Source organism: Tenrec ecaudatus, chromosome 9 (genome assembly GCF_050624435.1).
Source record: "Tenrec ecaudatus isolate mTenEca1 chromosome 9, mTenEca1.hap1, whole genome shotgun sequence".
Taxonomy (NCBI): domain Eukaryota; kingdom Metazoa; phylum Chordata; class Mammalia; order Afrosoricida; family Tenrecidae; genus Tenrec; species Tenrec ecaudatus.
In genome coordinates, this window is record NC_134538.1 from 49798308 (window position 1) to 49811364 (window position 13057).

Genomic DNA, 13057 nt, shown 5'->3' on the forward strand with positions numbered 1-13057 from the left:
TAATCTGAGAGTACCTTTTACTGCCGTGTATCAGTGGACTTCTCCTTGGCTACTCCCTCAGTCTCAAGATGTCTTTTCTCAGTGGACTTTCTCAGCCGCCCTGTTCTTTCCCTAACGCTGTGAGCACGGCCACCACCACGTCTGCCTGGGGCTGTCACTCTCCATTTAATTACCGTGCTTGCGGCCGGGATGCTGAAGGAACCTTCTGAAAGCACCGCACGCATCATTTGCATGTCATAGATGTAGAAAGGAGGCTTGGAAATGTTACCGAGCTGGCTGGCATAAGGCACAGCTGAGATTAACTCACCACCTTCCCGCACCCTGTCAACCACGACAACTCAGCATGTTCCCTGAAGAAAGAGGTGGCAGTGGCAAGGACCCATAGGAGTGGACAGGAATGAGGGGAAATGGCTTTCCAGTTGTACTATGTGCTTCATGCTGCTGTTCTGTCGGCCTTGCTGCCATTTCCCTGCCTCAACACTCTGCCTCCCATCCTCTGCTTGGTTAGTTCCCTATTACCGTACCTCACTTAAGGAACCTGAGTAGCACTGCTAGGTAAGAGTGAGGCTGCTGATCGCAAAGTCTGTGGTTCAAACCCACCTGCCACTCTTCTGGAGGAAGATGAGGCTGTCTGTCCTTGTGACGATTTACAGGCTCAGAAACCCTAGGGAGCAGTTCCCCTCTACCTCATAGGGTTGTTAGTTGGAATCACCCTCAGGTAGGTGGGTTACATGTCCCCTCTTCCAGGATTTCCCGTCCCCATCTCCCTATAAACTGTATTTTCCCCATGAGAATGTTTTTTACAATGGTTTGAATTATAATTGTCTATTATCTGTTTTAATCCATCATCAGATTTTAAATACTTTCAGTACAGAACTGTGCTTATTCATTCACTGGATAAGTTTTTTGTGCCTACTTTGTGATCCTTGCCCCCCCACCCCCAATTCAAATAATAGAAAAACCCAATGTAGTTAACAATACTGTACAAGCAGAACTTTGGAAGCATTAACACTTAGGCGCCAAATTGGAGGGGTGGGGAGGGGAGTACTGTGTGTGTGTGTGTGTGTGTGTGTGTGTGTGTGTGTGTTTTAACTAACTGTAGAAGCAAAAATGGAAACTCAACTGGAGAAAAAAGCACGAGTTAAAATGTGAATTCCATAAAAACTAACAAATGAAGTAAGTAAGGAAAAAGGAAGTAGAGAAACGCTCCGAGTAAAGTCGTCATCTGCTCCGTTGTCCAGCCCAGGGATCAGGATTTTATCCTGCGCTCCTCCTTGCCTTTCCTCCTGACTCTGAAGTAACCACCCAGACTATACAGCTGAGCCACGGGCATCTGTAACTCACCTGTGTCCCACTACGTCCACTGGCGCGCTTCTCCCGCAGGCCAGTGTCTCCGCACACCTTGACTCCCACAGCAGTTTCCTACCTGGTTTCGGTGCCACCAGACCTGCCCTCCTCCCAGCCCCCCCAGAGCAGGGTCTTCAGTTTCATGGTTGCCCCTTGTTTCAGCTCCTCCTGAGGGACAAACGCCTACCTTTCTCAGCGTGATAGTGATATTCAAGCCCCTTGATAATCCTGCCCTGCGGGCTCGTGTTTTGTGTCCCGTGCCATAGTTAGTGTGTCCTTGGGTTCCCCCAACACCGCGTTCCCTGACCCCATCACACGACTGATTTTTACCAATCCTTCAGCTTCTCAGCTTCACATTTAGTATGTTCTAATAAAACCATTGTTTTTAAAATATTTTAATGAATGACAGCTACCTCCTTTCCCGTGGGCACATGGAGATCTTTTTGTACTAATGTGACACAGCAGGAGATAAACAGAAGGTTGTCTTTACTGCCCTTTCAGTGTCTTTCAGATGTGATATTTGCACACTCAGGTGCTCTCCTCTGTTTCCACGGTCTTGACCTCCACCCCGTTTGTGTCGCTCTCTTACTGCAAGTCAAGCCCACCAGGCCAGGCCCTTCTCACAGGAATGGAGATGGACTGTGAAGGCCTTACGGCCCTTTCCTGCATAAGTGAAGGCCCCACCGGGACACCCCATTGTCGTTCTCTCGCCTCAGACAGCACACTCGGAGGCCAGTTTCTGATTGCTCACTCATACAGACAAGCCTGGGTGGTGCCTGAAGTTTTTGATTCTCCAGACATATCTTTTCCTCGTTCACTATCTTCTGAGAAAAGAGTCCATAGATCTTAGTGTAACTTGCTTAGAAACCATTATAAGCTGCTTAGTAGCTTCATCTGGTCCAAGAAGAAGAAGAAGGGGTAAAAATGACATGATGTCACTCTTGCAAGATTTCCCCGCCAGGGCCTCCCATAACACCAAGATGCAAAGGGCAGTTGCTTTAATGGATTGTTTTGTTTGTTTGCTTTGTCCTTTAGCATAATGCACATGCATGTTCAATCCCTTGCACTTCACCTTAGCTAAGCAACACTGGCCCATTTGGGAAATGCCGGCCAAGCCGCAAGTCCACGTTATGCTTATGTCTACCTGCCTAGAAACCTCTGTGACAAGTGTTGTCAAGCATCTGTGGGGTCTGAGACCTTTATAGTTGAGTCAAAAAGTGCAAACTCCGAATCTCGGTGCAAGATGAAGAACCAGAGCTTAAAAACCAGAGCAGTCGGGAGATAGGGCTGCCCTGCGGCCCGCAGATGGCATGGCTGGGAGCAGAGGATGCTCTCCGGAAGCAAAGGCTCTCTCGGGTCCCACGTCCTTGAGAAGGTTTCCTTGAGTGCATTTGACACTTGCCTGCGTGCTCATGTCTGACGTTAGGGCTGAGGCTCTGTGGCCTTTGTGACACGCAGCTTGTATATTACTGCAAGCGTTTAAAGGACTTACCCAGATTAAGAGGTGCAGGCTGATGGTTCTTGATGGAGTACTGTTAAACCCCAACAACCTACTGCCATCGTGTCGATTGTGACTCCTAGTGACCCTTGGGCTCTGATTTGACAGACACAGACTGTCTCCTCATTCCCTCTTGGGGAGAATGGTGGATTCAAACCAGCAGCCCTTTGGTTAGCAGCCAAGCACTTTAACCACAGTGCTGCCAGGGCTCCTTAGTGGTGTTAAAGTCTGGTTGAAATAAAACTGGCCGTTAGGAGACTGCAGGCTAGCTAGAGCATTAATGCATATTCCAACTACTGCTTTAAAAAACAAACAAACAAACAAACCATTCCAGTCTTATTTTTATACCAGCAGTGGGTGAGCAACTTCTGAATCCAGACTTCCTGAAGATAGTGCTGCAGTTCTCTGCAGCAGCTCACGGGCTAGTGGTCCCCGAGGAAATGGCATCAGTATTCAGTAATGTCTTTGCCATCCTGCTGCCCACATGTGACCTCATCCTGGACGGATTCAACCTGTGCAACAGGGAGCTGTTAGAAAGGAAAGAGGCTTGTGCGGAAAGCCCGCCGTCTCACTCACTCTCACCCCACCGGACTGTCAAGCTCATCTAGGAAGACGGGCCACCTTTCCTTGTTTCTGGGGTTCTTGTTAAAGGGAAACTCGGCCTGGCACTTTCCACAAGATTCTGATCGTGATTGTGTAGCCCCTGCAGCGTATGGTGTGCAGCCGAGCAAAGGCCGTGTGAGGGAGGCTTCAAAAAGCTTGTGGGAGAAGTATTCTCTTTCCACGAACACTTTGAAGCCTCCCATGGATGGACCCCTTTGAAAAAATGGAGTGTCCTTTGGCTGTTGTTCCCCCAGGCTGTGGGGTACAACTGGTCTAATTGTACTTGGTGAATAGAGGAGATTCACGTCAGAAGTGAATTGCGACATTCAACTTCAGTCGACAAAAGTTACTCGTGTTTGTATAAAAATCTCAAATTCTTCGTGCCTGGCAGATTGCTCTCCCTCTACTTTTCTCTCTTTTATCTCATTGTCTGTTTGTAATCATCATTCTTTTTCTGTTAACCATTTAAAACAAAACCAAACCATGCTTGCTCCATCTTTGAAATTTCCCATTCAGATGAAATATGAGGGGCTTCAGGAGCTTTGTGGGGAAACACCTACTTTCTGAGGAGAAGAAGAAAAAGGTGTTGTTAAGTGCTGCCAAGTCATCGCAGCTCTGTGAACACAGACTAAACCCCGCTCCGCCGGCCCCCCTTCAGGTGCAATGTCAGCTCTGAACCAATGAGATCTGCACTACCTTTGGATGCTTTCTCTGAACTAGCTCCTGCCACCCAAAAGGACTTCTTGGAGGGAGGATGTGCCTCATTCAGCAATCACAGCTGGGGTGGTGGTGGGGGTAATGGCTTTAGCAAGTATACTTTTTATGGAGGAATTATTCTCCCTTAATCATCATTTGAACTAAAGCAACTAATGTGAAAATCACATTCTATGAGTAGGAAGAAGGACACGGAATCTCATGAACTGGTACGCCCACCATGGAAAACAGGATATAGCACCTAGAAAGAAAAATAGTGCCCGATCCAGCAGTCCTACTCCTAACAGCAGTGCCACGAACGGGCTCAAGCACACCTGGGTTTGCTGCAGCGTTGTGAACAGTAGCAGAGAGATGGAAATGATGGTCTAAGTGCTCGTGTGCAGGTGGATAGATTCCCAAACTGGTGTATCGAGAACTTGGCACCATAAAGAAAAATAACGAATTCCCAACACATATCATGAGGAACCATTTCGAATGTGGTAACGCTGGGTGAAATACGTCCATCACAAAAGTACAAATATACGACCCCGCAGCTATTCTCTTATCTCACGGTAGTATTCTCCGGAGGTCAGCAGGCTTGGGAACGTGGGTACACCTCCACCAAAGTTGATGATAATGCAAGAAGTACACGAGACTAAAGGGCATTGTTAGTACATCCTGTCACACATACAATTTCACAAGACACCATGTATATACTATACAGGTAGACATGTGTGCGTTTAAGCACCCCTGGTAACGTAGTGGGTTGTGGGTTGGATTGCTAACCATAAGGTCAGCAGTTTGGAACCACCCCCCACTTTACAGTGGAAAGGTGAGACTTTTTAGTTCCATAAAGAGTTACAGTCTTGGAAAGCCACCAGGGCAATTGGACTCTGTCCCACAGGTCACTGTGAGTCAGAACCGACTCGGGCAGCGCGTTTGGTTTGCTGCTGTTTGGATGTCTGCATGTGCACAGGCACGCACGGGAAGAAACCCAGGACTGCAGAAGAAAGCAGTCCGTGGGATAAGTTCCAGCATAAACATGGCCCCTTATGTCCGGAGACCCCACGAAATATTTGGTGCCTGGCTCCCGCCACTCATGGCAGAATAGGTGGACCCAGTTAAAAAGAATGGGAGAAAATGAAAACCCTAACCATAATCCTAGAAAAAAGAAAGGGGCGGGGCAGGCAGGGCAGGTATTTGGACTGTCAAAGGCTTTTAAAGAATCCTTGAGACTATTTGCCATGAGAAACCCTTCACGCATATGTGGCCTACTGCCCCCTTTTCGGGGGAAAAAAAAGGTTTTTGTTTTGTTTTTAACTCATTTTGGAGGTTTTCTGTGCCTTTTCTTCCCCATTCTTAATCTTGATTAGGAACACTGGTATTCACTTCTTCATTTTCTGTCTGTTGGTGAATTCAGATCATTTTAGCAGGGCTGAGCATAGCTAAAGAGCAAGAATAGTTTGGTAATTGAAGAAGAAAATATAAACTTGAAGTTCAAAGAGGCAAACTACGCAGGCTCCCTGCAGCTTGTGCCCTCGGAGATACCCAGGAAAGACCAGCATCTCTTGGCTGATGAACACCAGGTGCTGCCTGTGCAGGAAGGAAGTGATGCAGGCTGCTCAGAGGTCAGGAGCCAGGGTGGTGAGGTTTGAAAGGGAATATTTATGCTGGGGTTTTCCTAAACCCCGAGCCTGTGGAAGATAGTGTTATTTTTAGCTTATAGTTAGACTTGGTGGAAACCGGGCCTGAAAGGCTGTTGCCTTCTTCACACTAGGGTATCAGTGGGGGCAGAACAAAGGAGCTTTCGTCATACATAGATCTCTGAGTGCTGGTGCTGGCCATGAGATTTGAGAATACAAATTGAGAGCTTGACCAGATGCCGGAAGTACAAGAACTAAATCTAGCACCCTGGACATTTTAGTCTGAAGAGGACCCCATGCACACAGAAGGCTTGGACAGTTACAAGAGATGCTTAGTAGATGACAGACAAGGACCTGGGAAATGCTTTTAAAATCCACCCAGCAGCCCCCTCGTCCCTCCCCCACCTTCTCCCGTACTCTGAAGACCAGGTTGGGATGAGAATGATCTCATGTTGTGGAAATGCAGGCTGACCTCCTCATCTCACCTGTACTGTGAATGTCCCCTGCAGCCCTCCCTTTCACCTTCCTTCACTTGCCCCAGGAGAGCTCAGCCCCTACCGCCACCCCCAGGGCAGAGCTCCCAGCCAGTCTTGGATAGCCAGGGTCACCTACGTGCCATGCCCCCCCCCCACCCCAGGGCCCTCCTCTCCCGCCCTCACCATAGTTCTGCGGTGGGAGCCCTGGCTCATCCCCTAATGACCCCAGAGACCTTTGATGGCATTGTTGGCGATAGTGGGCCCCTGTCTCTAAGCATGGTTGTTATAGAGGTGGGTATGTAGCCTGCTGGACCCCCGACTGTCTCCTTGACTAAGCACCCCAAGCCCCCACTGAGTGGTCCTATCCTCCTCCGTAAGCTTGTCTCCATAAGAATCTGTAGCTAGAGCTCCGTCTGGGCCACTGATAGCCAGGCTGCTCTCTGCCTTTGACCCTAAACTGCAGTTGCTACTGGCCATTCACCCACGACCCCACCACTGCCCACATAGCCTGATGTCAACCCCTGTGTGCCCGCCCAGAAGGGGGCTTTGAGGAAGTATAAGGTACTGTATAGGTGCTGGTCAGCACCTGTGGGGTCTTCCGGGCCTGGGCACCTGAGTCTCCCCCATACCTCCTGTCCCTACTTCCCCACCAGCCTCCTTCTGACTCTGGCCCAGCCAACCCTGCTGCTGCTCAGCGCTGGAAGCTGGGGCTCAACTCTAGGGTTCCCACTTCCTCCTTGGCCCTAAGGGCACCCGTCTTCCAGATATTGGCAGCCACTGCCCAAGCCTCAGTCCCCCGTGGGCACCCAGGACCCACTGAGGTGCATCTACTCTCCACCAGCACCCCACGCTGCCTGACACCATTAGCTGGGAAAGAGTGTGCCCCTTTGCTGCTTCTGTGTGCAGAGTGCTGGCTTTTTATGTGCACAAAGGATCCATGGACTAATGCTTTCTGATCCGGGTTGTGGTAACCTATTAACTTTCCTAGTCAACTCCCACCATTCTGGGTGTCGCCTGTGATATGTGGAACCATTGTAATGGATTATGGAAGCCAGCAGAGAGGCGGCTGCTGTGGGAGGGATGGTTGGTGTGGAATACGCACAGAGAGGTCGAGGGTGGAGGCAGGTGTGACTCCTGCCCGGTGGCAGTTGGCTTGGGCTGTTGCGGAGTTGGTGTGGCCAAAGGAGGTCAGTTATGGTCGCCACCTGGTTTACTCAGTAGGAGACCCAGAAACATGAACAACAAAAAACATAGATTTCATCACAATGTAAAACTTTTATGCTTCCCAGGACATTATCATGGAAGTGAAAACAACTTACAGAAAGGGAGAAAATATTTGTAAATCACACATCCTCTAAATGGCTGTTGTGAAGTGCTGTGGAGTTGGCCCCGACTAGTAGGGACCCTACAGATGATAAAGCACTGCCCAGTCCCGCGCCAGCCTCACATGGGTTCTTGAGTTTGAGCCCATTGTTGCAGCTGCCAAGTCAGTCCAGTTCATCGAGGGCCTCCTCTTTTTCGCTGACCTTTGACCTTAGCAAGTGTAATACCCTTTTTCAAGGACTGATCTCTCTTGATAACATGTCCAACGTATGTGAAATGCAGTCTTGCCAACCTTACTTCTGAGGAGCATTCTGGCTGTGCTTCTTCGAAGACAATTTGTGCTTTGGGTGTTCCATGGTACTTTAAATATTTTTCACCAGCACTATAATTCAAGTGCATCGATTCTGCCTAAACCTTCCTTATTTAGTGTCCAACTTTGATAAGCTTATTCGGCAGTGGAAAATGCCATGACTTGGGTCTGGTGCAACTTACTCCTCAAAATTACACCGTTTCTTGCCAGTGCTTTAAAGAGGGCTTAGGATTCAGAATACACATAGTTCCTCAACTCAATAATAAAAAGGCAGCTCAACTTAAACCTGGGCAAAGGACGTGGTTAGATACCTCTCCAAAGAACATCGACAAATGGACAATGCGCTCATAAAAAGATGCTTATTGTTTGTGTCCAACTGAACAATAAGCATCACCAGTCAGGAGCAAACTGGAAATCAAACCCACAATGAGATACCACTTCACACCTACCCCTAAACTCCAAAAGGCTCAGTGCCATCTATCTTGTAACTGTGGGACTAGAAAGTCTGCTTTCACTCAGAGAGAACCTGCTGGTTTCAAACTGCTGACCTTGAAGTTAGCAGTCCAAAAGATAACCCATACCTAGGATAGCATTAATCAAAAATCCAGAAAATAACAAGTATCGGCAAGGAGCTAGAGAAATTGGCGCCATCACCTGCTGTGGTGGGAGTGTAAAATGGCACTGCTACTATGGAATCAAGCTCAAGCTCAGAATTACCAGAAGGAGAATAAACTTAATCCCAACTTAATCCCATTGTCGTGGAGTCGATTCTGACTAGTGGGCCCAGTAGATTGCCCCACGTTTCCAAGGCTGAGACTTAAATGGAAGCACCCACCTCTCTCTGGGTTTCCCAGCCCCATTCTGAACCCTGTACCGCAGGACTCTCTGGAACTACCACTTGGCCCCGCAGCCTCAGCCTAGGCATTCAGTTGGCCCTTGAACAACACAGGTTGGGTTGCCAACCTACCACACAGTTGAAGATCTGCATGTAATCTATAGTGGACCCTGAACATGTGTTTGAACTTGAGGACTTTGCTTATCCTGTTGTATATTGTGATGCACTTAAAACGCCAGTTGCTGGAGAGAGGAGCGGCTCACTCTAAGATCGTTACCGTCACGCTGTAAGCCGGTACCTTCATGTAAATAATGCACACATTTCCTCCCCAGCAAGTGCTATGCTCATTTGTTTTATATGTTGCTGCAAAAATAATGAGCAGAGCGTGCTTACAGAAAACACCAGAGGAGGGAGGGCTACTGTACTTGGCCCAAAAAGCCAACCACATGGTGGTGTTTGCATACAGTTATGTATTCATGATTGTGAAAAGGTGGAAATCACCAGTGTCCAGATGAACAGACACCATTTAGTTCATACGTACAACGATTTATGATGCAGCCACGCGATGGAATGCGATTCCAACTACAACGTGCTACAACGTGGGTAACCCTGGAGAACATGCAGAGTGAAATACGCCAGGCATAAAAGAACCAGTGCTGTGTGAGTTGATGTGTATGAAATACCCAGAATAAGGAAATCCATATAGGGACAGAGAATAGGTGAGTGGCTGGGACTTGCGGGGTTAGGAAGTTACTGTGTTGCTTTAAATAGTGATCTATATTTTACCTCTGTCTTTTCTAATATCCCTTGCAATGGCACACAGAACCCACCACAAAGTTTATAATTAAAGTGTTTATTAAGGAAGTTAACGAGTTGTAATGCCAGTGAGAAGCGTTCGGGATCGTTGTTTATCAGGACACGTTACAAAGTTCTCCCAGGGCTGATAATAAATATCCAAGAGGCATACCCTACCCCTGGAAATCTCAACCCAAAGGCATTCCGTGCAAGCCCAGCTCCCTGCATGAGGTGCCCAGAGGCCCCCTGCTCCACAAGCCAGCCTCCTGCAGAAAAGCACTCAGCTTGACTTGCTCCGTGGGTTGGGAAGTCCATTGCTCCGTTCCATGCTCGGGCACCTGGTCCTGCTGCTGCTCCTCTGTTTTGAAAGTTGTCTTGTGGGTCCAGAAGATGAGCTCCCTCCTGACTCTTGCTGGTAGTGCGATCCCTCCTCCTGCTTCTCAGAGGGTTCATTTTATACACAACAGGATGCCATTCCAAGGAATCCAGTTAACAATTGCTCACTGCTGAATCCTATCAGTCTCTTCCTCCACCTTCTTACCAGACCCATGCAGGAAAAGGTCCTTTGATGGGAGTCAGGCTAGAAGAGGCATGTTAAGTAATTCACTACCCTTTTAGGCCACCCCCTGGTTCTTTCGGTTATTGTGGATGTTTTATCAGTGTAGAATTTCTGAATGGGGTGATGAAAAAGTTTGGAAAGAAATGACACTGATGTTTGCATAACATTCTCTATGTAATAATACCATTTGAATTATAAACTTAAAATAATTATAACACTTCTCATGCATGCACACATGCATAAATATACAAGGGGGCTTTTTAATGTTTGTGGGGGAAATTCTCTTATTTTTTATTCAATTTTTACACAGACTTTTTGAAACTCTATAGTGTGTAGGTGTAGGCTAAATAAAATTTAAAATGTAACAGCAGTGTTAAATGTGGAATGAGCACATTTTCTTTGGAAGTTTGGAGAATTAACTAAGATAGTTGTGGAAATGGGGGGATGACAGATTTTCAACATAATTTAAGGAGTTCTTTAGTAGCTTGAGCTGTTACCAAAGGGTGGTTCAGTTTGGGATGTTCCAATGGGTATGTTGGAGCAGAGGGAATCCATGCTGTGGAGTCAGGTTAAACAGAGCCTCTGAAACACAAGGTCGGTAGTTCAAACCCAGCAGCTAGTCTGCAGAGAAAGATGAGTTTGCGTATTCCTGTAAAGAGTTCATATCCCCCAATAGAATGATTTTTTAAAAAAGATATAAAATAATAATCTAACTTATCAAGGGTTCATGAGGGAGGGAGGGAAAAATGAGCTGATGTCGAGGGCTCAAATAGAAAGAAAATGCTTTGAAAATGATGATGGCAGCATATGTACAAATGTGCTTGACACAGTAGATGAATGTATAGATTGTGGTAAGAGATGGAAAAGCCCCCAATAAAAGTATTTAATTAAAAAAGAAAAGTTCATATCTTAGAAACCCGAAAAGGCAGTGTGCCTCTGACCTATAGGATTACTGTGAATTGGAATCAACCCAGTTGGTTTGGGGTATATGCAAGTAGATTTTAAAAGCAAGATAATTTCAGTGGAGACTTATTTTCATCAAAGTATCTTTTTAAAAGCCCAGTATTATAATTAGAAAGAATGTTTTCAGACAAGTGTATCTGTAAATGATCAATTCGTTAATCAGAGTTGGTATATAGTAGCCCAGGTTGATCTAGGAGCATTTATTTGCATGTTTGGAAGTAAAAATGAATAGCATTTCTATATGCTTAAGGGGAATTAACTGTCTAGTACATTAAAATGGGTGCACAGTAGTAGGTTGGTTCTGCTATTGTCGTTTCTCTAATATCAACTCACGCCGTGGTCTTTCCCTCCCGCAGGAATAGGAGGCCTCCAGGACTCGGTGCTGAAATCTGCGACACTGTGTAGTGTGCCGTCCTGTCCGCCCTTTATCCCACTCAGCTTCGAAGCCACCCCGATTGTGAGAGTTGCTGTGGAACCGAAACACCCAGGTAAGACAACCGTTTCTTAACACAATGCAGTGGCGTGCATGCTACGCCTCTGGAATGCATGTGATCAGCACTGAGTTCCTTAGCAGCTGTACCCACAGGACACTGTGGACTGATATAGGTGCTGTACTTCTGTGTAACGTGCTCACCCACCATAGAAGTCAATCTCCCTAGCAAACGGCAGTTCTTTCTCCATGGAGACGCCGCACTCTTTGATGGCACAGAACAGGCCACTGCACTCTGCTGTCCCATCTTCTTTTAGCCTTTTTCCATAACCCTTCCTTCTTGCTTTCCCTTCCTGCCTGCCTGCCTGCCTGCTTTTAACCTTCTCTGTGTGCGAGGGTAAGTCTAAAAGTATTGCTATAAAACGACAGACACCTTTATTAAACAAAGCTGTTAGACTGTGAAGCTCTTGTTTCTCAACAGAACTCCGTTGAGGCCCATTTGCTTGTGCAGGCTGACCTATCTAGTCCTTCCCAAAGAGAGCTGCGCTCTTCAGTTTCCACCAAGCCCGAGGGACCATTGTGGCATCATCGCGGGCACTCAAATCATGCTCCTTTGATTGTAAGGAGCATGAAGACGTCTGAGGGGCAAGATTAGCGCTCTAGAGTGGATGGGTTGAGGTTTCCCAAGGGAATTCTCATAGAACAGCTCTTATGACCCTCAAAGACAGAGCAGGTTCATTGCCATGATAGAAAACAATTCCTCAGCACACCTTCCCGGGCGTTTCGTCACCAATGAAGTATTCGGTTTTCTGAAGTTTTTTTCTGTGATCAATGCTCTTTAAGAAAACTCTATCCAAATGTGGTGAAGAAAGCTGATGGTGCCCGACTATAAAAAGATAGAGCGTCTGGGATCTTAAAGGCTTGAAGGTAAACAAGCGGCCATCTATCTCAGAAACAACAAAGCCCACATGGAAGAGGCACACCAGCCTGTGGTAACGAGGTGTCGAGGTGTCGAAGGGATTAGTTAGCAGGCATCAAAGAACAAAAATTCATATCATTGTGAATGAGTGGGAGTGTGGAGTGGGAACCCAAAGCCCATCTGTAGATAACTGGACATCCCCTTACAGTAGGGTCATAGGGAGGAGACCAGCCAGTCAGGGTGCAGTGTAGCAACGATGAAACATACAACTTTCCTCTAGATCCTAAATGCTTCCTACCCCCCACTATCATGATCCCAATTCTGCCTTACAAATCTGGCTAGACCAGAGGATGTACACTGGTACAGATAGGAATTGGAAACAGGGAATCCAGGACAGATGATCCCTTCAGGACGAGTGGTGAGAGGCATTACCGGGAGGGTGGGGAGAGGGTGGGTTGGAAAGGGGGAACTGATTACAAGGATCTACAGATAACCCCCTCCCTGGGGGATGGACAACAGAAAAGTGGATGAAGGGACACATTCGACAGTGTAAGATAAGACAAAATAATAATTTATAAATTGTAAGTGTTCATGAGGGAGTGGGGAGGCAGGGGGAAAAATGAGGAGCTGATGCCAGGGGCTTATGTGGAGAGCAAGTGTTTT

The 13057-nt window shown here is 47.1% G+C and overlaps 1 protein-coding gene across 3 annotated transcripts in view; it reads left to right on the top strand.

Moving 5' to 3' along the window:
- EFL1 (elongation factor like GTPase 1) overlaps positions 1-13057 on the top strand; it is a 172244-nt gene that overhangs the window by 109846 nt on the left and 49341 nt on the right. For all 3 annotated transcript variants that reach the window (XM_075558061.1, XM_075558063.1, XM_075558062.1), the window contains exon 16: positions 11402-11533. In XM_075558061.1, coding sequence (XP_075414176.1) covers positions 11402-11533 — 132 coding nt within the window. The remainder of the gene's footprint in view (positions 1-11401; positions 11534-13057) is intronic.